This window comes from Anopheles ziemanni, chromosome 3 (genome assembly GCF_943734765.1).
Source record: "Anopheles ziemanni chromosome 3, idAnoZiCoDA_A2_x.2, whole genome shotgun sequence".
NCBI lineage: Eukaryota > Metazoa > Arthropoda > Insecta > Diptera > Culicidae > Anopheles > Anopheles ziemanni.
Window position 1 is genome coordinate 50,822,935 of NC_080706.1, and position 25,509 is coordinate 50,848,443.

A 25,509-nucleotide genomic window follows, 5' to 3' on the forward strand; every position below is an offset into this window, starting at 1 on the left:
TTACTCGCTTATGGTATGACGCTTCATCAGTATACACAGAGAAGCTCCCGAAAGAAAGCACGCCCTCCGCCACGTTCCAACGGTGGCTGCGAAATATTTACTTTAGTCTAACCATCTTCACAAGCGGGACAGGTTAAAGGTTTGGTTGATTTCTACTTTAATAATTCTTCAAACGTTTCGCATAGCATCGTTTAGCATGAGAATATTTATTCATAACTTCTATACGACCTGGTCCGAATTTCCCTGTCGCACGTATCGAAGCGTAAGAATCTAAACCGACATCTTGGAAGGTGCGAGTGTGCAAAGGACACGTAATTAAAACAACGCCATGGATCGGTAGCTGCCTTTTGTAGCATAATTTAAATAAATTGCCAGCAACACGCGAACCCCATCGAGGGATGCAGTCATGTTTTGTGAACTGCAAAGCATTTGGTTACGGACAGATAGCGACAAAAAAAAGGCATCTTCGCCGAAGGTTGCCCACCCTCGGCAGTGTGAAAGCAACCGGATAAAATAGCATTTTCCTACAGCACAAACGCCTGCCTTCTTCCGAGCGGATAAACATCATTTTTTCTTACCTTTTTACCCTGATTACAGACGGATATCAGCTCCGTTCAACGACTGGAACGCGGCCACGGGTCAGATTGGCGATAAATTCATTACAAACGAAAGTCCCTGGAAGCAGGCAAAAGTCAACAGCCTAGCCGTATTTCACACTTTATTTATTGTAACCGATACTCGTACCCACCCACTCGACCTGGTCCGGCACGTCTAGTTTCATCTGACCATCACTCCCCCGGCGGGTGCGTCACTTTCGCCTTCGACCGGAACGCCTGAACGTGATGTTGGGCTACACGATGCGGTATCGATCCGACCCGGAGCAGATTGGAGTTCAACGCTTGGCCGTACGCTCGTAGGAGCATTGCGTCGCTTTCCTCTGGTCGCAGGTAGTCCACCATGTCGTCGAAAAGCTGAAGAAGGAATAAATCGATACGGAGTGTAAGAAGATAGCTCAGATATAGCTTAGCTTTCCCGGCCGGTCAATAGACATACCTCGGGTTCGTCGCAGGTGATAAATCGCAGCACGGCCACGTACTCCGACCACACCATGTTGCGCCACCGGACGTCGTACTTCTGGGCCAATGGTGCCATCAACAGGCTGCCGAACCCGGTATGACCGTAGCTGGAGCTCTGGAACACATCTAGCGCCAGCTGATAAAGTCCGTAGAAGCTTTTCTTGCCCTCGAGCATTACCGACTCCAAGTTAAACGACCGTACGGGTTTCCCAGACACCGGAAGTGTTCTCATCAGCGTCCGTAGAGCCGCCAGTCGCCGTCCAATCAGCGCCGATAGATCTGGCTCGAGGAACTTCGAATCCGGTCCCATGAAAGCGGCCAGCAGATACATCAGCCGCTCGGTGGGACACGCGACGACGATTCCGCTGGCCTCAACCAGCTCGGAGAATCGCAACCCAGTTCCGATGATAACCGGCTCGGATAACACTTCCAACTGGGGGGCACCTTTTTCTAACTTTTCGACCATCAAGTATAGCGGACTGTACGGCCAACTTTGGCACAGCAATGGAGTCCTCCATTCGGTAACAGTGAAACCACTCCGTTCGTGTCGCATGTTGTCCTGGAAAAAATGTTGTTCCAGCAATTGTGAGGAAAAACAGTTTAGGGTGACATTTTCCAGCATGAAGCCAAATTGAATTGAATTGAATTAAATCTACAGTGATTTTGCCAGGAAGTATTTAGGTAAAGTATGAAGTTCGATTTCAAACCGCTTTTCCAGGCTAATTTTTCCTTTGTTTAAAGCTTAACATTTCATCATTTTCAGCTAAAAAATCCAAGAAAATTCAAATCAAGAGTTTTGTTATTAATTGTAAAGTACAAAAGTTTCACGTTGGGGGAATAATATCTCAACTGGCTTGGCAGAATTAATTTTCCGTTTCATCATTGTTTGCTAAACCACGATTGTACTAAAAGAAACCGAATGAGATAAAATTATCTCAGAAACAAGTGAAACAGTGAACAGAGCTTTTAATTTACTTGGAAATGAGGTGAACTCAACACAAGCAAGTTCGTTTGGGAAGACTGAATTTATTTCGTTTTTCTAGGTAGCGTGCTTCGTCCACTGAGATAAACACGAAGAGTTTATGCTTGGAACAACGTGATCCATTTCGTACCACTTACTTGAACCAAGAGTGGATGCCTTTTCAAAAAACTCCACGAAATGTGATTTCGTTGAGGATCTAAGTGTATTTCAAATTTCATCTCTGTCTCAAATTGCTCCCCGTAAAGCAGTCATCGTGCGGATGTGGGAACTGTGCGGAATGGTCCGCTTTTTTTCTTCGAAATCGTCCAGTACATCGAAGCACTGGTTGTCAGAAACGACACCAAGTAGATGCTATGCCTGCTAATGTTCGGCTTAAGGACAATCCACTTACCTCATTTTTAATCGCTCTCTGTGCGAGCAATTTGTAGTTCAGTTTCCATCGCTGCAAATCCGCCCCGGTTATCGCCAGTTCCGAGCAGGTCCGGGTGTCATAGTAACCGGCCACGAAAAGGATGTCGTCGAAAAGTTGCACCAGCGCAGGATAGAACGCTTCGCTTATGGACAACGTAGCGGCAAACGCAAGCTGTAGTGTCATCGTTTTCGCGGCCGATTCGTGGTCGTTCGGCACGTCGATCCCCAACCTCAGCGACTTCGTTTCGAGGGTCCTAAGTCGCAGCACGTCGAGAAGGTACCGCCGTTCGATGGTTTGCGCGAACCAGTTGCAAACCAAAGCTCCATCTCCGCCGCCGGTCGGTTCCGTCGTCGGAACAGTTTGCGTTCGATGCTTGTGGCCGATCGTGATGAGTTCGGTGAAATATTGCCGGTGAGCGGCGTTCCCAAAGAGCAGGTCTTTTAGCTCGGTGAAAAGTGATGCCATACTGGACGGGTTCGGCGTCGATTGTTCCTGAAGCAACAGACCCAATAGGGCGTGTAGGAAGAAAACGGGATAGGACGTCGTAACCACTAGCATCGGGATGGTTTGCGAGCGCCGTAGCTGAACCGCACCCAGCGTCGGCAGGGACGATATACCGTATTGGGTTCGGTCAACGAAATCAGTCAAGATGAGCGATGTTGAACTGGTGGAAGGGACAAAAAACGAGTGTATACAACGGGTGGCGAGGATCCTCATCTACTAGAAGGAAAGGCAACGGAGAAGAAAGCTTACCTTAACGGTCTAGTAATTTCCTCAAATCGATCACTGCGCAGGAAAGGAAGCAAAAACCGCCCGAAGAATTCCAGAAACGCTGCATCGGCTAGGAATCGTGCTAAACCCGCTACCCACAGACTTGCGGCCAGGAGGAGCTTTTGCGAAAACTAAATGCAAACAGACACAAACAAATGAAACATGATTTTGTGAATGAAACAAATGTTTTATCACCATCTCTCTTACTCTGCAAAGAATTCAATCATGTTAACATTATGCTTAGTGATTAATTACCTCGTTAGCTCCACCCCGCTGGGCTGCAGTGAACCACTTCGAAAAGCAGGCAAATAGCTTATCACAAAGCTGCCGGTGACGGGTCGCACCGGTTGCATCGGAAGAACTCGCTGCTGCTCCTGCACCCGACTGCAATCCGGGCCCAATTAGGGCTAACAAGGCGACGCAGTGCTGACGGATGATGAACGAGCCAGTCTCGTCGAAAATGAGATGCTGATAGTGCCACTCGAGCAGGTAGCACAGGGCTGGCCAAAGTTCGCTGTAGAGGGGGGGTTGGACAAAAGTACAAGAAATAGAGGTAAACTTATTTCTTAACCATTTGTTTGTGAAAGTGCAACCGTAGTGTTTCATAAAACTTTTTGATAAAATGGTGAATTAAATCAAGTTCAATTATGCGGTTCAATGGTTCGTTTGAAGATGATTCTCAGTAAATATTATCTCTTAATATGTTCACCCTTCACTGATATCATATTTGTCTCATGATTCAATTAGCTTAGCACAACCATCTGTTGTCCAGACTGTTATCGAACACTGAAGTTGAATGAATACCAATAAATTGCATGATGCCCTTCGAAGGCAATATTTGAAGCATACAAAACTACTACCTCAGCCGGTTCCTGCTACAAATGCAACAATTTAATTGTTCTCGTGCAAATTTGCACTCTGATTTATCGAGTTTCCTAGCGAAATATGAACGGTGTCCGTTATGCAAAAGCGTAGCCCATCTACTCAATAGTTACCGTACCCAGCAACGTTCGCATTCGTACGGCTGCACTTGCTGGAAAGTCATGGCCATGAAACCGCATCTTTTTAATCAATATTCAATTTGGCACGCAATCGTTCCCCTACCGTTACGTTCAGCCTTTCTCGGTTGAAGATTATTAGGTGGTGAGCTGGTGACAGAGTAATGATTGCAGATCACTGCAGCTTAAACGTTCCAAACCTTGAAAATAAAACGAGGAATATGCACTGCAACAGATTGCAGATGATTCGTATAAGCTGAATGTCCTTTACTTGCCTTGTTAGGTCTCTGAAATACATATTCAACGAAAGGGTTTTGTTTTTACCGGCTTAAATTATGGTTCTTTTTATAAAACATGAAATATAAGGGAAGAATTGAGATGAATTTTCGAGAGGAAAACAACGCTACATATAAAGGTACACACTTTACCTATACATAAAGGAATCCGATTATTTAAAGAAGGAACGAAACGAAAAAAATACACTAAATACGTTTTTAGTAGACGGAGGAGGATAAAACGAGGGTATGCATGAGGTATTTTAAAACAATTATTCTTATTTAGGGAACATCAAAAAAAATTATTGGATTTAAAAGACAATTTGAGTAAAAATTAAATTCAAAGATAAAGACATTATGCTTCATTCAAATTTGTGTTTTTGATTAATTAAATTTACTGCCTGTGGTTAAATTTTATTTATTTATAATATTAATATTTTCATTTTGCATCACATTTGTTTCTTACGGTTAAACAATTCTACCAAATGTTAATGCATGACTTTCACACATCCAATGGAATCCTAATTTTTATGTGTTCAAAAATAAATTTATTTTTTAAATATTACACATAAATCGCGGTAAAGTTTCAAGCGTCAAAATCGCGATAGTTCTAGTGTTAACGTACAAGGCAAAAATTACTCCACTTCTTCTTTTACCGTGTACTTTCCCCAATTGCAACTCCAGTTTTCCAATCACTCTTATTTAAAAAAAGGAAATAAGTTCCCTCGGAAGTAACTACTGTGCACTGAAACCATTATGCCTAGGAATGGGACTCAATCCTATTAACTTTTAGCTTTGTTTTATTTAATTTGATATGTATTTGCTTTTGTACTGATTTCCACATTGTTCCTTAAAGTAAACACAACATTCCGACAAAAAGGGCCTGAATCCTAGCTAGATAAAGAAAAACACTGAATATTCCATACGATACCCATCAAATGAATACAAACGATAGTTGATTGCGGTGATAGGGCGCATCTCAGCTGCACGTAAATACACCTATCTACGGTCGTACGGTGCGACATTTTAGAAAATCATCCTTACTAGTAGAAGTGAAACCGAGATACTCAATCAAATCTGGTAACCTTCCTTCGCGGAAGGCACGCATTTACATGCTCGGGTAGATGATCGGCAGATTTGTTTTTCCGCCAGCGACGCTCTTCGCCTCGCTCGCTAAACTCGTGACTAGCTTTCAAAGTTTCAAAGTATAAATAGCCGCAGCTTTGTGGCGTGAGCTGGCAGAGGCAGTGCAAGTGGCCCGACGCGAGAAGCGACGTCTTGCAAGACGTTCTAATCCGGATAGACGTGCCGGATGGCAACGGCAAGGAAGTGCACAAGTGCTATAGAACCCAGTTCCCGGTAAACGTGCATGCAACATAGGAGATGTCTTACGGTGGAGTCAAAAGGATGGTGACGATGAAATGTCCTTTCATCCTGACCTTATGTATCGTCCTTTCGAGCGTAAGTTTTGGCACCAACTGTCGTACGACGCGAGTGGCATACAAACATATGCCACAAGAACTGTGGTTTTTTAATATTAGTTTCGTTTTGCTTGCTACATTTACATTCCGTGTCCGGTTTCACCCCACTCTCTGCAACGATTTTTCCCACACCCATCTCTGCCGTCTGTTTCACCCTGAAAAACGATCTGTTCCAATACATCACACTATTCGTTGCTCGATTGATGGTTCGCCAAAGGATGGTGTGGCGCAGATAAAAAACACGGAAACTTTTTTCCGAAATCCGTACTAAGGGTAGCTCAATATTGGCAGCGACCGAACTTTGCTTCGAAACAACATGACGCGGATGAGTAACTTTCACCAAACACGTCCTTTCCGGGATCCAATTCGGGAACGGTACGGATTAGAATCTGTTTTTTGGTTTTGTGGTAAAGCAAGCAAAAAGAAACATAGAAGGGATCAGGCAAAGTTTGCCAAACTTTTCCCGTTCTCCACCCGCCGGATGATCGTGCTGATTGGGAGTTTATTAGTGGTTATGGGAGGTAGTGTCGAAGCCCAAAATATAGGGAACACGTTATCCAACCGGAAACGGGAGCCGTTCGCAAGGAAAGGGTAAGCAAAGCATACAAATAATGAAACCGATGATTGGAAAAAGATTGATATTACTGAAAGAGCCTGTGAGTAAAGGTGATGGCTAGCTTTTCAGGCGATAAATAATGGCATCAGTTCATAAATTGCTCTCATAACTTAATTACATGATTACATGTATTAATTTTCCTTGTTCTCGTGTAACGGGATAAGAAGGATTCGTAAAAATTAACTGGATAGGTAAAAACATTTTATTAAGAAAGCCACCACCGGAAGGACGAAAAAAGGTACCGGAAACAGGAAACCAAAGTGCCGAGCAGGAGAACCGTGTTACAGAAAAAGTTCGGTTCAAAGTATGGTGCCCCCCCGAAACCGACATAATCCACACGTGTTGTTTGCCAACGGTGAATGTGTTTGTCAAAAACAAACACTCGCACATGGGCATATTGCCCATTTTCGCTTTTTTTTTGTGCTCGATACATCCTCATCCTTGTTGAAAATTGGGGTCCGGATTTTTCGATCGATCAGCGAAACGAGGGTACGACGGAAAACGGGAGCATTGGTTCGAGCTGAACTTACAATGAAAACTAACACGATTCGGGCAAAGTTCTGCAGCAGAGTGGACTTTACAACACAACAGGGTGCAGTCGGAAACAAAATGTCAAGGCCAATCCGGGGTCCACCATCCAAGGAATGCGAAAACTGGGCATTGTTAATCCCTGAGTACGTCCACAATGGAGTGTGAAATGCCACCTGCCGTGGAGTAGAGGAAAGTGACCAACTTTTCCACCTCTCAATGTAACTACCAGCTGATAGAATTCATCCCAACGCACTCGTGCAATCAGCCTTCCCAGGGTGCGTTTGTTAACGATCGTTGGGACGGTTTATCGGTCGATGGATTTCTTTTCCGGGAAAAAGTTCTCAAACTCGTTTATACTATTAAGCCCTCGGCAAAGCACACTCAGAACTCTTACACCCGCATTCAACTTGCTCAGTGCGATTATTTGTGCCACATTCCGTTCCCAAGCAACGCAGAAGTAAGCGTTGGTAGCGTGGGAGAAATCTAGTTTTACCTAACAAACTTTTCCTTCCGTCCGCCCCGCAGGGATTCGAAATACCGGATCGGTACAAGAAACCGGCGAAAATGCTGCACGAAATTTGCATCGCCGAATCGGGCGCCTCGGAGGAGCTGCTGCGCCAGTGCCTGGACGGAACGGTACACGACGATCCGGCGGTAAAGTGCTACATCCACTGCCTGTTCGACAAAATCGACGTTATCGACGAGGAGACCGGGCGCATCCTGCTCGATCGGTTGCTGTACCTCGTGCCCGACGATGTCAAGGAAGCGGTGGAACATCTGACGCGCGAATGCAGTCACATCGGTAAGGGCTCGGCCATTTGTCAGCGCTCCATTTTGAGACGTCGTACTTTACGTATCCCTTTCAGTAACGCCGGACAAGTGCGATACCGCCTACCAGACGACCAAGTGCTACTTCAAGGCGCACGATGAGGTGATAAAGTTTTGCCACCTTTTGATGTTGGATTGAGGAACCGATACGACAGGCTAACGAAACTAAACGGAATTAATTTTGCATATTGACTTGCTATGTACGTTTTGTTTTCTTATTTTGTACAGTTTCAGCATGATATTAAGGAAAAGATTATACTTTACATTTTAGTATTACAATTATAATAAAAACGAACAACGCGTACAGGACCCAAATGAACAAGCAAATACAATAGTGTTGCATATTTCTATTATTTCATTCCTGCCTGTTAGTCTCTCTGGCAATGGTAATATACGAGCGCTATAGCCCTAAAAGAGGGATGGGTATTTGTTTTTTTAAAAGGGGTTTTTTCGGGATTCGGGGATTCGAATCCCAGTTAAGGATTCAAATCAAAGGGAGTCACAAAAACTATCTGTTAGGATTTAAATCGTTCAGTCAATATTAAGATTCGAATCACTCACTCATTCTCACTCAGAGCGCACATTACTAATTAGGGCATGTCATGAGGATGCCGGACCCATGCCTCCACAAGAAGAGCAAAACCAAGAGGAGCAAAACCTGCGGGACATCGGATGCGACCGGGGATGGAGAGCTGCAGCCATGGACCTAGACACTTGGAGAACGATTGGTGACCATGTCAGGCCAGCGGGCCAGAAAAGAAGAAACAGAAGAAGTTTCTAAAGATTCATCAATGTATTAACACCTTGCCGCCCGGATACACGCATAGGTGTAATGATTCCGTATCGGTTTTCATCCGCTCACATCATTTTGGTGTGCTGTCAACGCAGTCACCCGACACGCACCACAGACTACTGGATGTAAACAAACATCAAAGGGATGGTGGTTGTGGAGGTGGACGGCACCACCTTGATCAGCTGTTACGCGCCACCATCCTGGGACCTCCTGGGGTGATCAACCGCGGGAGCACGCCCACGTTCATCGGTAATAGCGTCGCACCACCTACTGTCAACGATGTTACGTTTGCAAGCCCCTGCATTGCCACCGCGGAGGACTGGGTTGTCCTTTCGGACTTCACAACGAGCGAACATCAACCGCTCTCATACACGGTGCGTACCGCATTACAGCAGGTACCAAGGACAACAAGGAGGCCACCACCGTCGGGTCGTCAGTGGGACACAACGCTGTTCTCCGCGGAGCTTAATATCACAGCGCTGCGAGTGCTTCGGTTCGAGGAGGTGGCGCTGGATCCGGTTTCATTAGTCTCGACGATGCTGCGCGCGTGTGACGAGACCATGCCACGGCTGACCGGTGCTGTAAACAGGACGTATGTGTACTGGTGGACCGACGAGATCGTGGGGTTGCGAGCGGCGTGTAAGCGCGCCCAAGCGGTGCTTCGTCGAACCCGGGATCCGACACTCCGATCTCTGCGCGCCGACACATTCCGCGGGCTGCGGAAAACCCTCAGGAGGGCTATCAACCCGAGCAAACGCCGCTGTGCCGAAGAACTGGAAGACTCCATCGAGGATAATCCGTGGGAAACGCTTATAAAATCATCCAATCGTGGGTTAAGGGAGCCCGGTTGCCACAGGAGCTTGACCCGGAGCTCTTGGGAGGCATCGTGGACGAGCTCTTTACCACCCACCCCCCTATGGAATGGCCCGAACGAGAGGAGGCCATTGCAGAAACGGTTCGCCCCATCACCAATGAGGAGCTGCTTGCTACCGCGTCACGGCTGAACCCACGGAAAGCTCCGGGTCCGGATGGAATTCCGAATGGGGCAGTGGCATCTTCCAGCCGTATCTTCCAGGAGCTCCTCGATAGCGGATGCTTTCCGGAACAGTGGAAGGCTCAGCGACTGGTCTTGCTGCCCAAGGCGGGAAAACCACCGGGACAAGCGTCATCCTTTAGGCCCCTATACATGCTAGACACTGTCGGTAAAGTGTTCGAACGCATAGTCCGGGATCGCCTGAACGACCATCTGGAGGCCCCACTGCCAGACGGTCCACGCCTTTCTCCCCGACAATACGGTTTCCGTAAGGGGAGATCAACGGTGGAACCGATCCAGGAGGTGGTGAAGGCCGGAAGGCGCGCGATGGCCTTCAACCGCACCAACAAGCGAGACCGACGTTGCTGCATGGTGGTCGCGTTGGACGTGCGCAACGCCTTTAACTCGGCCAGCTGGACCAGGATAGGAGAGGCGCTTCAGGAGAAGGGTGTTCCGGGCTCGCTCCTGAACATCATTGGGAGCTACTTCCGCGGCAGGGTACTCCACTACACAACGAGCGCCGGGACGGTGACCCGACACATCACTGCAGGCGTTCCACAGGGCTCCGTTCTGGGGCCTTCTCTGTGGAATGCCATGTATGACGGTGTCGTGTCTTTGCAGCTACCCCCCGGGGTGGAGATAGTGGGATTCGCCGACGATATAGTACTTACGGTTCCCGGCCGGACGCCACGGGAAGCATCATCGCTGGCTACCCAATCCGTCATTCTTGTGCAGCGGTGGATGGCCGAACATCAGCTGTCTCTGGCGCTGCAAAAGACGGAGATAGTGATGATCAGCAGTCTGCGGCGGGGCCACCCGAGGGTGCCAGTACGCGTCGGGGGCACAATACTTCGTTCGCGGCGCCACATACGGTACCTCGGCGTCCAAGTGGAGGACCACCAGTCGTGGAATTTCCACGTACAGGCCGTCCCCGAGAAGGCTACCAAAATCAACAGGGCAATGGGATACCTTCTGAAGAACCACGGTGGACCGTCTAGCGTTCGACGTCGCACCATGGCCAGTGTCGCAACTTCCATCATGCGATACGCTGCCCCGGTGTGGTCGAAGGCAACGGAGCTGCAGATTAATCGACGCAAGTTAAATAAGGTCCACAACCGGTCAGCGAAGATGGTGGCTAGTACTTTCCGTACTGTTAAGTACGACGTCACCACCGTCGTAGCTTGCCCCCAATCGTGGAACTTATACAAGAGGACCATCGCTGCCATGAGCGGAGACGAACGACAGGCGGCGCTCCTGCCGCGATCCGAAAGGAGGAGCGAGCGAAAACGTTCCGGAGGTGGCAACGGGACTGGGACGCTTCGGCACGGGATCCAGTCCGCTCGATTTCGTCCGCAGATTCGTGCGTTGGAGCCATCAGATGATTCCGGACGTGGAGCGGTGGGTAGCCCGCAAACTTGGACGGGTGAACTTCCACTTGTCCCAGGTGCTGACGGGGCATGGATTTTTCCGTCAGTACTTGTGCTTCAGGAAGTTCACCCGATCCCCGGGTTGCCCGGCCGGCCCGGGCATCGACGAGACGCCAGAGCATGTCCTCATTCTGCGTCCATGGTTCGCGGAGGTGCGGGAGCGACTGCTGCAGGCCGTGGCGGCAGAAAATATCAACGAGCACCTGCTTCACAGCCAGGAGACGTGGGACCGCATATATGAGGCAGCTAGGCTGATTATGTCCGAGCTCCAGCGGATTTGGAACGCCGAGCGCGGCGCAGCAGCAGAACGCGAGACGGTCGCCGCTAGGCGTAGTGCGACGTTGCGGGCAACGGTCCAGGATCGCTCCAGGACGGGCCAGTTTGGACGCGACCCGACACTGAGGGCCAGAATCCAGGCCATGGACGAGACTACCAGACAAGACTTCCAGCGGAGAGCGGGGCAGCTCCTCGCCAAAATCAGGCGGCTCCGAAGACGCCAGCGTCGGATGCCACCCGGGATCTACGAGGCGACGATGGCGCGTAACGTGGCGCTACTTCGGCATCACGACGCAGCGCCGGATCGGCAGGGTGCAACAGCAGCAGCACTACAGGACGCTGAGATGCGACTAAGCAACACCCGACGAAACCAGCGAAATGCTCGCCAGCGAGCTTATCGGAGGCAAAGACGTGAAGAAGGCCAAGCCCGTGGGCGAGCACTTGAAAATACGGCCCAATAAGGCCAACATATAGTTAGGGGAAAAAAGGATCGATAGCCAGTTGCTCGCCCCCGCACAGCTCTACCGTGTAGGTGCATGCTGTGTGAGGGCACCAAAAGAGCTCGAGAAGGGAGTAAACAATTTATTTCCATATGTGATATTAGTTAAGTAATTAGTATTTTAAGTGAAATAAATGTAACGAACCCTTATAAAAAAAAAACAAACATCAAATAGAATGTAAACAAACTTCACAGGACGCAAAAAAAGGATTATTAAACAGGGCGACCAGATACGGAGGAACTGGTGCAGACACGCGGGTTGTTAAGCGTTGCGACACGGTAAATTGTGAACTTTACGTTTGGTTGGCGAAATTGTGACTTTTTGCACTCGTTCAATCATTGCGTCGTTTGATGACTGATTTCTAAGCTCAATTTTGCACATGCTTCGTAGGAAGATAGATAAAAGGATGTGATAAGCGAAGTTCCCTGTTATCAATTATAAGTACTCTAACATTGACCGCAAACCCAGACAAGTGTTCTTTCTTCAAGTGTCCCACTTACCGATTTGCAAACTGTACGAAGGAGTATCGCTTAAAGATTCATAAAGCACAACACTACACTAAACCATTGGACCGACCTGCCTTTTTCTCAAAAAGATATGAGACACGATACATCTTATCTGTTCCTTGTATTGCCGCGAAATAACATTTGATGTAGCTCTCTGACCGTCTAACAACAGGGACGTGGTTAGCAGCGACTGAGTGTAGTTTCAAGCTGTGCAGTGTAATATCAAGCCTGAGGAAAAGTTAAGTAAACCTAATTTTTTAAAATGGAGAACAATACAGTCGACACAATGTATGAAGCCATCTGCGCCGGCGATGAAGAAACTTTGGCTCAGTGCCTGGAACGTGCCACCATCGAAACTGTGCTGCAATTTGAATCGTCCAAAAAGGTGTCGCCATTACATTTGTGTTTGGATGTTCCGAATGGAAAGCGTTTCGCTCTGATTCGACGACTTATTGCGAGTGGTTTAGTGGACGCAACGCAGCGTGATAGCGACGGATTTACGGTGCTGGTGCGCGCCTACGAGACCGGTACCCTCGAACTTGTGGAGCAACTTATAGTTCTCGAAACTGACGGTGTGGATGGCCCGACCGCGTGCTATCGGCTGATGAGACATGGCTCACTGAAATTGTTTCAAAAATACCTCACGATGAGGAAGGAATGCTCCGAGGCGGACACATTCCAAAGCATTGCCAGCGCGCTGGTAAAAGTGAATGTGAAAAACCTGGATCTTCCGGACGATCTGCGCAGTTTTCTTCACTGGAAGCTGTCAGACTATGCGTACCGGAACTTGGTCGGCGATTGGCCCGGAGCGAAAGATCCTCAGGAGTGGATGGGCCAAATGGATATCTTCTTCGATTGTTGGTCGGCGATTCGGAAGCGATACAATACCCACATGTTCGATGATATTGATAATCAGCTGCTACACCGTCTGCAAGTCATCCACAATCATCTGTACTTCCTCAAAAACTTCCGTTTTCTTCACCACCTGCCGCTGACGGAGGTGGTATTTTGTCTAGCGATTTTTATCTCCATAATCAAAAAGAGTACCTTCGACGAGCCTTTCCGTTTGCTGATAAATAAGTGCCTGATAATGGAGTTTCTCGGTATGATCGACCGACAGCTTGTGCTGGCCCGAGATTGTATTAAAGACATATCCCAAGAATTGAAGGAGATTATGGAAGAGTCGCAGGGCTCAGAACCGTCCGAAACCGATCCGTTAACGGATCTGTGGGAAAAGGTTCAATCGATGGGCACCGGCGAGAGTGATAACTGGATGAAGGGCAAACGTAAGGACTTTGACAGGTTGAGTTCGGCCACCGGTGACGAGAAAGCAGCAATTAAAAGTAAATTGATCAAAGATATACAGACGAAAATAAAGCAGCTAAACAAAAGTGCGACTCAGGCGAGTAATCCCGATTTCAAGGAGCCGATATCTCCTGAAGTTGGTATAATGAAGCTGAAGGCACAAATTTGCACAAGACTCCCCTACATGGCATCTCCGGAAAATGTGGCCAACAAGCTGCTTGCCGATGTGAAGAAAGGTAAATCGAGTGACTTGGCAGTCGCGGAAGTTATTGCTGGGGAAGTGATCGACCTGAAGCATCTGGTACGGGGAAAGGATCGTGCCATCATCCGTAGAGTGAAAAAGTGCTACGCCAAAACGAAGCAGCTGTATTCGCTGATGAAGATCATAGCCTGCTGGACACAGATGTACGCACCAGGAGGATTCGAAAAGACGGTTTTTATCGACTCATTTAAGCGAATCCTGCAGGTAATGGGTGAATCGACCAAAAATACCCAGAAGTCACCCAACATGCCCGGCAAGGTCTTTACAGTACTAACCAATATGCTGACTATGCCGTTTTCAATCTTTAACATGGTTTTGCGAGAAACGTTTTCACACTCCATTACGCTGGCCAGAACGTTGATGAGCGAAGCAAACGATTGGAGAGTTTTCACGAAGGTACACCAGGATTCTGATCCAGTACGAGTGATGTTCCTCATGTTGTTCACGGTGGCCGTCGAGGACGCCCGCTACACACTGTACGGGTTGATGCTTCGCTGTCGGTCGTTGGAGCAGCTACGTTCCTTGCTCGTATACGTGGGAAAAATGGAAAAGCTTGCCGAGCTACAGCACACGTACTACCAATACGTTAAGAGCCATTTCGACAAAATCAAGACTCTTCTAGACAACACGGGCGAGCTTCCCGTAGGAACTAGCAAAGTGTTACCATACATCAAGACAATGTTCCACGAGTACTATAAAATGTTCACCAGCCTAGAGGCTATTTTAGAGATTCATGCGGACGTGGGCTTTGCAAAAGTCAGAGAGGCGGGCTTCGCAAGTAAGGATCTGAATACCGTGCGACGTTTGCTCGACTGGATCCTGACAATTCGCACCCCGTTGAAGTTCTTCGATCGGGTGAGTGCGCTTCGGAAAACGTACATCGCGGATTTTAGGTTCGATCTCCGTTTGGGGTCACTCTCCACAATGACATCATGCATGGCTATCTATTTGGGATCCATAAAAGCGGCGGAGGAGCTAGACTACATTCAGCACACCCGTGAACTTGCACAGAAGCTAGGCGTACCCGTAGAAGAGGATAAGGAAAAGGTGCAAAATCTTCACAAAATGCTGGAAAGGTACTACAGGAACATTTTTGCCGTTGATCTAAAACGGAAAATATTGGAAGACTTTTTCGAAGACAAAAAGAGTGACAAGAATGCCCAGGATGGGAAAGAGGCCGTCATCGATCAGCTCATCAAAGAAGATCAAGAACGGTTGCAGACATTGTTCGACGAGCGCCGCAGCAGACTGCTAGCAATTCTTATACAAAATGGAATGGAGTCAGTGGAAAGCTTGCATGCTTGGAAACCTAGTAATCCAGGAATCATAGCTTCCATCGAATACCTCCAGCTGGAGCTAACCGAAATGTTGACCTCGGTCGGGTACTTTGGTAACAGTTTCTACTATGTCATGCACCGCATCCCGATGATACAAGGTAAGAACTACCGTAACTACTTGGCACATGACGGCATCTCATACGATATGCTATCAGGCACCTTAAATGGAATAAAATTAGTAAACGCGTATGTGATAGCAAACACCGATATCTGCTTGTTTGACCGACGGGTGAAACCGTTCGGTGATGTCATGCGATTTCCCTCGGTGGAAGATACGCACCGATGGGTGGCCGAACAAGACCGCCTGATGGCGGCTTTTCAGTCCCGGGACGTCGGGATGATGCACTCAGCGATACGAACAGGTGGAGAACTCCGAAGCCTGTTCTGTTGTTCTCCAAACCACCATTATCCATCGGAATATCAACCACTAACGATGCTGTTTGATCCCTGCCATCCGGCACCATGGATTACGGAGCTGCTCAGCCGGTACTATGATACTTTTAGCCAGGAGATTTCAGATCCGATTACCATTATGAACCAGGCTCTAATGAGACGCGACTTTGAAGAGGCTTTCCCGAGAATGCTCCAATTAAGAGGCATTGAACAGATTTTCGAGAAAATGCTCAAATCGGAAGAACATTACGAGATCTTCGAGTGGGACGAGTTTATTTCTCGCCTGCGTGGTACTGAACTCTTCAAGCGAATCATATCCGAAAAGTTCAGACATCAAGCTCTGAGACTCCTGATCAAAAGCGGTAACGAACGAAGCGTCCGTGAAATGCTGCAATTCTTCACCGGTGACATTCGGAGTGATAAAACACTGGATCCGCTGACTGATGCCATCTTCTGCGGTGTGTGGTCGATCGTGAAACTTTTACTGGCAAGCAAAGTATCCTTTTCACATCTCCGATCGTTGCAAAGTGCGATCATCACACACGCTCCGATGGAAATTTTTAATACTTTGGTAAGGAAACACAACCTCTGTGCAAACTACTTCAACATCATGATAACCACGTGCATAAGAGCGAAAAATCAGATTGCGTTCTCGCGTCTTCTCGAGCACCCTAACTTGCTCCAGTATCTTTCAGGCCCGATAGATAACTGCTACGAACTGGCCGCAATAACCCCAGGGCAGCACAAAATACTGCAACAGCTGTTAGAAAACTATCCTCCTGCGAACCCGCACGACTTTGCGGGAATCCTGCATGCGGCGTCCAGAAGCAAACACTGGAAATGTGTCCGAGTGCTGCTAGAAGCTGGTGTTTCCACTGACGTTGTCTATCACATCTCGATGGAGGGAGATACAACCTTTTTGCTCTTAGTACGACATGGTCAGACCAGGCTCCTCGAGCGTGTCAAGGCGGTGGACCGTGTTATGTATGGTACGATAACGGATCATCCGTTGGCTTTTGTTGTTCGTTACGGGCAGGACACCAAACGAATGATCCGCGTACTGAAGCGCCTCGGATTCGGTTGGTTCGACTGCTCTACGGTGTTGCATGAGAAGATGACATGCTGTATTAGTCAAAGCTTAGAGCAAACTTGGACTGACTTGGACGAGGACAAGTTGAACCGATTCTCGACGGATATCGATAAAGAGGATTATCTCTCGGTTGCTTTTTCCGTGCTGCCGCACTGGAAAACTATTGCATACGTCGAGCAGCATGTGTCAGGCAAAACAGCTCTCCTAAGCGCTTTACAAAATAAACCCGAACACTCACGACGCAACGCGAAGGATTCGGAAGCTATCAAAATATCAAAGGAACAGTTGAAATACCTATCGTGCTTGGTGGATGTTGAGCCGAAGGCAGACGAAATCGATCAGCTGAAAGCATCGCGGATGGAAAAACGGGAAAAAGAAAAGCTAGAAAGTTTCACTGAGAGTTGGCAAAAACGTTCGCAAAATTCGAGAATGGGTAGAAGAATAAATGACCAACTAATGTTTGCGACGAAACGGTTAAAAGAACAGTCATGCCATAAAGGAAAAGAAAACCTAGCTGGATTTGTGAGGCGATTACAGAATCGAAAGGAAACCAGATTGATTGATGTAAAGAAGCGATCGGAAAAGTACTTCCAATATTTGAAGAAAGGCGTCTTGGCAAGCATTTCGTTCCAGAAGCAGCGGTTAAACCAGCTTTTGTGCCCTGAATATACTACATCAAAGAAAAAGGAAATTACTCAACTGAAGGCGTCCATAAGAAAATTAGAGCGATGTGAGGCGGAACAGCGGTACGATTTGGTCAGCACACTACTCGATCGCTCCCAGAAATCGAGAATAATCGAAGGATTAGGTGTTCTCAGTGACATCGTTTTTGAAAATGATTCTAAAATCGTACGATTGGACAAAGAAGATGAAAATCAAACGCTGTACGTTCATACCTGCTGCGAGAGTATGATCACCAGATTGAAAATCTTACTACCATTGAAGCATTGTGATTTCTGGCGGGATGTGACCGTCAATCTGGGAGTTTCGGTAACTTTTAGGGTTCTTTGCATCGCTGATGAAGAGAATGAATTTCCACCTAATTTTGAAGGAGTTTGTAAAATACCAGAGGCTGCATCCCTGCTCGGTACTTTCATAAAACTACGAGACATCTGTAGGCAAGTGTTTCCCAGCAACGACGCGATTTGTGCACGTGTGGTCACAACTGAAGCGACGATTTACTACTGGCAGATTGAGGAGCTGAGCTGTGCCTTTGATGTACGCCCGCCCGGAACTACGTTTGATCTAGCAGATAGTATAAACACCAGAGATTTTCTGGGACAAACTGCGCTGCATTACTGCCTTGCATATCCTTCCGCTAGAAAACTTCAGGAATTTGTTTTTCAACACCGGATGGCAAAGCTACTCCTCGACCATGGTGCGAATCCACTGCTGGCGGACGATAACAATGCTGTACCACTTAACTGGAGCTTGAAGCATCCAGCCCACCCTGCCATAGCGAATGATGCGATCGAAGCATGTCTTCGACGCGAGCTACGTAACGAGCTAGGCAAAACCATGCTGGAGATGGCACCGCGAATGCTAGAGTGTCTAATAGATTGCGCAGTTCTGAACGGTCGGATCGATATCGTGGAGCGACTTGTTGGACTCGGTGTCAACGTCAACGTCCCGGGCGAGTTAGGTGCAACACCGGCTCACTGCGCTGTTCTAGTCCCCTTGCACACCTCATATCGAATGCTTAAAATATTGCTCGACTACGACCGCAGCCTGCTGTACATGAAGGATGTCGCCGGTAACACAATTTTACATTTAGCCGCCGATGTAGAATCTGCCGAGATGATGGATCTTATTAGGTCGTATGACCCAAGCCTTCCAATGGTTCCAATGGGCCCTACCACACACCGGGGCAACAGCCCCAAATTAAGCTCCAAGATGGGTCCTAAGAGAGGTGAGCTCAAAAGTTGTGGTAGCCATATTGAAATTGATTGTTGATAATCGGTCTTAGTTTTGTTTTCCTGTATAGGCACACAACAATGATGCGTTAGCAAATTCCCGGAACTAGTGTAGGAACTACACTAAGGACGCGTTATCACCTACGATAATCTGATGGAAATCGCGAGTCAATCGAGTGCTACTGTTAGTTTTCTACCATCGATGGGTCATCCCAAAGTGGATCGACAGAGCAAGTGGGTTCATCCTGAACAAATCGACAAATTTCATTAGAAAAAAGGAAATTTTTGGCAATCGCTCTTAGTTTTGTTTCTGTATTCAATTTAATTTGTTGTTTTCAAAAGTTGTTCATAAAATAGTCAAGAACATGCTGTTTATATCGTGCTTAGCTTCTTTTCCCCCAAATATTAAGTTTCATAAATGTTTTATGATTTGAATTATGCGTTGAATGTGCACCTACAGCTCATAGTGTTGTGGAGACACTGCTTCACATCCAGTGGAAGCCGCAACGCACGCAACCATCCTTCCACTCGCCGCTATCGACAGTGGACTGAGCGGCCACGGTGGGCCCCGAGATCCCCGAACCTCCAAGGATCGTAAGATTTATGCTTAAAAAAATATTCTATAGAATTCATCAATCTTCTTAATGATCGACAGGTGGTAGACTGATACGAGGTCAGTTTTACAACTGTGGCGCCTCTAGTGGCGTCAACTGCTAAAAACCTAAAATGTTTAGTAGTTTTAGTAACTAGTAACGATCAAAATTCTTGGCTAAATGTCGTATGTGAAATTGAGTGGTCAGAAATAAGCCCACACAAAATACTGGAGCACGAACCAAAAAACAAAATACGTGAATTTATAAGAACAGGGAACACGTAAATAGTAAAAACTTATTTATTGCATAACTGTACAAATAAAAAACACTTGTTATTTTTTTTTTAGCTTTTTATGGATTCCAGGCTTATCCAATCTAACCACCGATGCTCCAGTATTTTGTGCGGACTCATTTCTGACCACTCAATTATACGACATTTAGCGAAGAAAAGGACGTCCGACATTTTCACAATTTGATCGTTACTAGTTACTAAAACTATTAAAAAAATTAGTTTTCGGGTGACCCCACAGGAAATGCAACAGTAGTGCGCTTTCCTTGGATCAATTTACTTTTTTATTTATAATAACAAATTTTTTTAATTTGTTTATGGTATTCCCTCGTGAGTGTAAATCCGCCACTGGCTATCGGTACCCGATAACGGACGATGTACACAAAAGTATGGCCTCCTCGCTTCCCGACGTTAAAAGTAGAAAAAAGTAGTCAACGTTAAAAGTAGAATAAAGTATGTTTTAAGTAAAGTACAAAACATAAGACATAGGAATAGCTGGTAGCAAAGCATGTAGCTGTGGCAACGGATTCTGCGACATAGACTATCTCCTCTGGTCATATGTAGAGTTTGAAGCCGCCAGACCCGACTATTTGAGATAATCCGGACGACTGGAAGAATCCCTTTAACCCCCATTCGTGACATGTTGGGACAGAGGGATTATATATTATCTTCGCTTTTGCCAGGTAATTTGGAATCAATCTCTGACCTTCCCCTCACTCGTTTTATCCCTTCGTCTCCCATACACTATCATTTCCTTTTATAATATGTTAAACCTTGCTCGTTATCAAGTGTGTTTAGTATAAATTGTAAAGGTTATACGTCGTTGTTGGGAAGGACGGTTACCAGGATAAGTGTCAGGCCGAGTGAGAGTAACCGAGCAAGAACAGCAAGAATGCTGAAGAAGCAGTAATATGGACGTTCCATTCAAACTAAATAAATAAACGCTGGATCTTCTTCTTCTTGGCGTAACGTCCTCTTGGTCACGCCTGCCCGTTAAGGGCTTACGAGACTTGTTTCCCTGTTGTACGTGGATAGTCAGTCCTCTCGTACAGGGGAGGGTCCGGTCTCGGTTGGGATTAGAACCCACCCCGTCGAGGTGGTGAGCCCCGGCCGATTTTCTAATCGGCGCTACCGCTCGGCTGTCGCGGACCCCGGCTGTCGCAGAAACGCTGGATCTATTACCACTATTTTGAATGCCATAGGGAGCAAATGATTGCGACGCACACAAAAGGACTGAAAAACAAGCATATTTTTGTCAGCTATGGCTAACTGTAAGTTCCGGCCAACTGCGGTAAGGACGCTTGATTGATCGTAGGAATTATTTTACTGTATTGTAACATAAAATTCACTATCTCCGATAAAAGTGTGTCCTTTTTTATACAAACGTTATACGTTTAAATCACATTTTTTTTATGGGAAGCATTTTGACAATCAAAAAACACGTTTAAACAACATTTTAAATTAATAATTTAACAATTTGTTTTTTTTTACGCGCTACAATTTTTAAAACGAACTTATGTGGAGTCCACATAAGTTATTGCCCAAAAAAGCATTTTACCAATCTGGTATTCTGATAAAAATGTTCAACATGGAGGCATATAAAAAAAAGTGAATAGTTCTCACAAAAATTTGTCCATAAAAAAATCGATGTTTGTTGATAAAGCAACAAAGAGGGTAACAAAACAATAAAAAGTACAGTACTTATAAACAAATAAAACTCACCTGTACAGTTCTTCATCCGGCTTACACTGCATCAGAAGACGGAAAAATCGGAACGCTTCGATCTGTATCTGGATCATTTTGATCTATAAAACCCAAAAACCAATAGAAAAAGATCAATAAAAACTGGCCATAATAGATCGGTAGGTTTCTTTTCATACTATGTTTGACTTACATCGATATCCTTGCGACAGAAAACGAACCGCTTCACCAAACTGACGACATGGAATCGGTGCAGATGTTGGGCGTAAAAGGTTTGCCGATAGCCGCACAGAAGTCTCACCAGCTTCAACACCACGTGTTGAGGTAGATGATCATCACTGCTGTAGATCGACGTAAGATAGTTCTTTATCAGTCCTCCCACGAGCGGTTCGTTGGTAGCTATTTTCAACGCAATCTGTTCGCTAGTACGCGCCAAACGAATCAAAATCTTTGTGCAATTGATGACGGTAGCCCCCTCCGGTTTCATGGAGAACAGAATATACCGAATGCGCTCCAGGATGTTCGTACGCAACAGGCATTCGACGAGATCTGTTTCAGCCAGGTGAAAGTCGTTCATCGTTTCTCGATTGTGCACGTCGTCCGGATCATCCTCCGGAAGGTTGCTTTTGAACCTGGGCGTCGGTGATGCGCGGTTTCCACCACCAAGGTTCAATGCACCAAACCCAGCCTGTAGCTCTGATTCACGTTGCTTCAATTCATCCTCGCGACTGTGCGTTATGTTGAGGGCCAGCTGAGGTTGAACCATACCGTACTCGGAGTCAAACACCGTATCGAGCAAAATCTCGTCGGTATCGTTGTAGAAAAGGCTTGCCAAGGCTCGCGATGCTACCTCCACCACAGACGGAGTGTTTTCGTCCAGCGCGAAACGAAGAAAGAAAAACACCTTTGAGACGGGAAGCTCAAGAATGCCATCGTAGAATCCTTGGTTCATGATGTGCAGTATTCCCGCGATCGCTCCCAGTGCGGAAATGCGCTGCTGTAGAACGTTTGACCGGGCCAAACGGAACAACTCCTGCAACGTGTACCCGGGACGTTGTGCATCTTCTCCGTGTAGGTACAGCTCGCGATCGTCTTTCTTTTTACCACTCTCTTCTGAAACGTACGGTTGCAGGACACCCTTCCAGTCGAAACGGGCCTCATAGGATTCTCCGGGCTTGAGTTCCTTCATGCTCCGTTCGATATCCTTGGTCCACTCCAACTTTTCCGGCTCCAAAACGTCAAAGTTAATCCACTGCTCGGCGCCCTTCTCGCGCAACACCTCCATTCCGGCTGGAATAATACTCGGAGCGGGAACAGTTTCGCTGAGAACTGGTTGTTTTTCGGTTGAGTTATCATTCCCAGAAGGAGCCTGCTTTTTACGCGACTTAATAAACTCTATCAGCTTCGGATCAAGAGTACTGAGAAGATGGTCTCTTTCTATGTTAATTTCCCCAGCCGACATTTGCTGTAGCTTTCGCATGTTTTCGTTGTGTATTTCCGTTGCGTCCCATCCTTCCAGAAGCGAACTGCCGGTTGGTTCCTCATATTCTAAAGTCTCGTCCGGAGTGTTTTCGGTCACTTTTGCGGGATCCTCTTTTCCTTTTGAAATCATTTGCGCGAACAGACTCTTTTTTGAGCCTTCTGGTTTAGCGCGCATTGGGTATGCGGTAATGTGCATGGTTCGGGGGAAAGAGCCATCAGGCTGGGAAACGCTTGCCTTAAAAACATATCCCGGTTGGCGTTCAACTACATCACCCATAACATACGATTCTAAGGTGGCCTCCTCCTCCGCGGGCTCAACCTCTGCTTCATCTTTCCCATCCTGGACGTCCATTTTCTCAGTCGGTTCGACCGTTGCTTGCATCGCCTGCAAGCGTTGTGCGCGGCGTTTTGCGAATTCCGATTGACGAACATTGCCACTGGAAGAGGCACTTTCTGGTCGTTCACTTGTCCCATCACGTTGCATCCGAATCACTTTGGCAGCGGGTTGAAAGTTAGCGTCTCGGTTTTGCTCCGCGTAAAATTCCTGCTGCATGCGCAAAATTTCATTTTCACTGTCTTTTTTCGAGGGTCTTTTGATCATCTTCAAATAAACTGATTGCCGGCAATCCACGCTGAAAAATAACGTAAACAAAATGCGCGCTGATTATAAACACCTGTCATAACAATTCGAAGAATTCAACCAAGGTTTGCGTAGAGTATTTTGACATTGCGAACAAGGTTCCTACTTGCGCTAGTACTTCTTCGCTCCAATAATCTTGGTTGAGAATAAAATCAATATTTGAGTGAAAAATAAGCAATTAAATAAACATATTCCTGATAATGTTATGAAATAGTATATTCTATTTTTGCTGCTCGTAGAATCAAGAAACATTTGAACTCGTATTCCATTTTCATGAAACAATCAAAACCTATGTTTACCATTGAACTGAATATTGCATTTACCTTGGATTAAATCAGCTGGAGAGCTGTCATTGGAACAAAATTAAAACAAAACAAATTTTCACCACTCTCGGTTCTACTGTTGTTGCAATTGAGTTGCAATTGAGTAAATTGTAGTTTTCTAAACACATACAAAATGAGACGGCGTGCTGGAGTCGGAGCTATCCAAAAACAGCGGCTGGAGGCCGAAAAATACAAGGACAAAGGGACCGAACTGCAAGAGTCGCAATTTGAACAGATGGTCAAGCAGATGGAGGCGCTAAAGGAAAATCTAGAAGAATTCGCTAGCAAACATAGGAATGAAATCAAAAAGAATCCTAGCTTCCGACGCCAGTTTCAAGAAATGTGTGCCGCAATCGGCGTCGATCCACTATCGTCGGGGAAAGGTTTCTGGAGCGTTCTTGGCATGGGTGATTTCTACTACGAGCTAAGCGTACAGGTGGTGGAAGTATGCCTGGCCCACAATCACATTACAGGTGCGTCCTGTTTTCGATTCTTGTAGAGAGACAATCTGCTCACTTTCGTTTGCTTTTTAAGGAGGTTTGATGGATTTGGAAGAACTCAGAAATCGGCTTGTTGCTGCACGTGGTAAAAGTCAAATTCACCAGGAGATCACGAACGAAGACATCCTAATAGCAACGAAGAAACTCAAAATATTTGGCAACGGATTTACGGTTTATTCGGTTGGAAAATCGCGTCATATGGTACAGTCAATTCCGGGTGAACTGAGCCTCCAGGAAACAGCAGTGTTAACGGCAGCCTCAAACCAAGGTCAAGGATTTGTGACGGTGGCGTCATTGGTGAAAGATCTGGGGTATGATGAAGATACGAGTTTTGGATGATTTAAAGGAACACTGCTCTAAAATAGCATTTTCTTTTTCAGATGGACCGAAATAAGGGCTCAGCAAGCTGTCGAAAAAGTACTCGGCGAAGGAATGGCGTGGCTGGACGATCAAGGGCAGGAAAAATCGTATTGGTTTCCAAGTTTGTTCTCTGGAAGATTGGCAACCAAGTCGTGACTGATTGAAAGCTTTCCGTGCAATCATATGTTTCCTTTCCGGGTGAATATTTAAATTAAATCATTTAACTTAGAGAGAGATCGACCAGGCTTAAAACAATGTCACGCTTTACTATATATTCGAGCCGAGTGAATCGCGTAAGTGAAGTAGCTCAACAAAATTTAATAAAGGCCATATTTGAAATTTAATTTCAGGACGAAGTTTTTCAATTTAAATTCGCAGTTTTTTGTTTTTTAGAGACTTTGACCTCTTCGGTCATTCGTATCTCCGAAAAAATAAAATTTCTTTATATTTTCGCTTTCCCCGATATTTTGAGGTGTTAAAAACCTGTTCGAAAGGGCTGTAGCCTTGTTCGGAATATTTGTAGTGTTTGAAAGTATTTTCTAAACATACGCAAAGGTGTGTACACACTTTGTGTGCTGCTATCGTTTATGTAGCTCACCATGGAAGTATAGCTACCTTTGCTACCTTGAGAAACAAAAATGGCCGCCTCCGTGTTGGTTGTTTTGATTTGTGTTCCTCAAAAAATTCTTTAAATTATTGTGATTTGTGTACTTTTTTCTTTGCAAACAAGTTTTATCGTAAATCTGAATCACAGCGTCGATGAAAAATAACATAGATAGCGAGCAACAATCAAATTTCAACCGAATAATCCATCCC

At 46.2% G+C, this 25,509-nt stretch overlaps 2 protein-coding genes across 2 annotated transcripts; one reads left to right on the forward strand and one right to left on the reverse strand.

Annotated features, from left to right (window-relative positions):
• Positions 1–727: 727 nt before the first annotated feature.
• On the reverse strand, positions 728–23,472 carry LOC131287241 (uncharacterized). The gene is made up of 7 exons (XM_058316274.1): positions 21,582–23,472; positions 21,410–21,492; positions 3,497–3,755; positions 3,224–3,372; positions 2,450–3,134; positions 1,054–1,635; positions 728–971 (listed from the first exon to the last, which is right to left on the reverse strand). The coding sequence occupies exons 1-7, from the start codon at positions 23,469–23,471 to the stop codon at positions 789–791; spliced, it is 3,831 nt and encodes a 1,276-aa protein (XP_058172257.1). The 5' UTR covers position 23,472; the 3' UTR covers positions 728–788.
• A 433-nt stretch (positions 23,473–23,905) lies between these two features.
• Positions 23,906–24,924, forward strand: LOC131287651 (vacuolar-sorting protein SNF8). The gene is made up of 3 exons (XM_058316721.1): positions 23,906–24,306; positions 24,368–24,644; positions 24,714–24,924. Exons 1-3 carry the CDS (start codon positions 23,967–23,969, stop codon positions 24,847–24,849), a joined length of 753 nt encoding a protein of 250 aa, XP_058172704.1. The 5' UTR covers positions 23,906–23,966; the 3' UTR covers positions 24,850–24,924.
• The last annotated feature ends 585 nt before the right edge of the window (positions 24,925–25,509 follow it).

Excerpts from the sequence above, each read along its gene's own strand:
- LOC131287241 (XM_058316274.1), bottom strand. The coding sequence starts at position 23,471 with ATGATCAAAAGACCCTCGAAAAAAGACAGTGAAAATGAAATTTTGCGC. Across the intron at positions 3,373-3,496 it reads AGCGGGGTGGAGCTAACGAG|TTTTCGCAAAAGCTCCTCCT; the intron begins GTAATTAATCAC and ends GTTTGCATTTAG. Across the intron at positions 3,135-3,223 it reads GAAATTACTAGACCGTTAAG|TTCAACATCGCTCATCTTGA; the intron begins GTAAGCTTTCTT and ends CCCTTCCACCAG.
- LOC131287651 (XM_058316721.1), top strand. The coding sequence starts at position 23,967 with ATGAGACGGCGTGCTGGAGTCGGAGCTATCCAAAAACAGCGGCTGGAG. Across the intron at positions 24,307-24,367 it reads GGCCCACAATCACATTACAG|GAGGTTTGATGGATTTGGAA; the intron begins GTGCGTCCTGTT and ends TTGCTTTTTAAG. Across the intron at positions 24,645-24,713 it reads TCATTGGTGAAAGATCTGGG|ATGGACCGAAATAAGGGCTC; the intron begins GTATGATGAAGA and ends TTTCTTTTTCAG.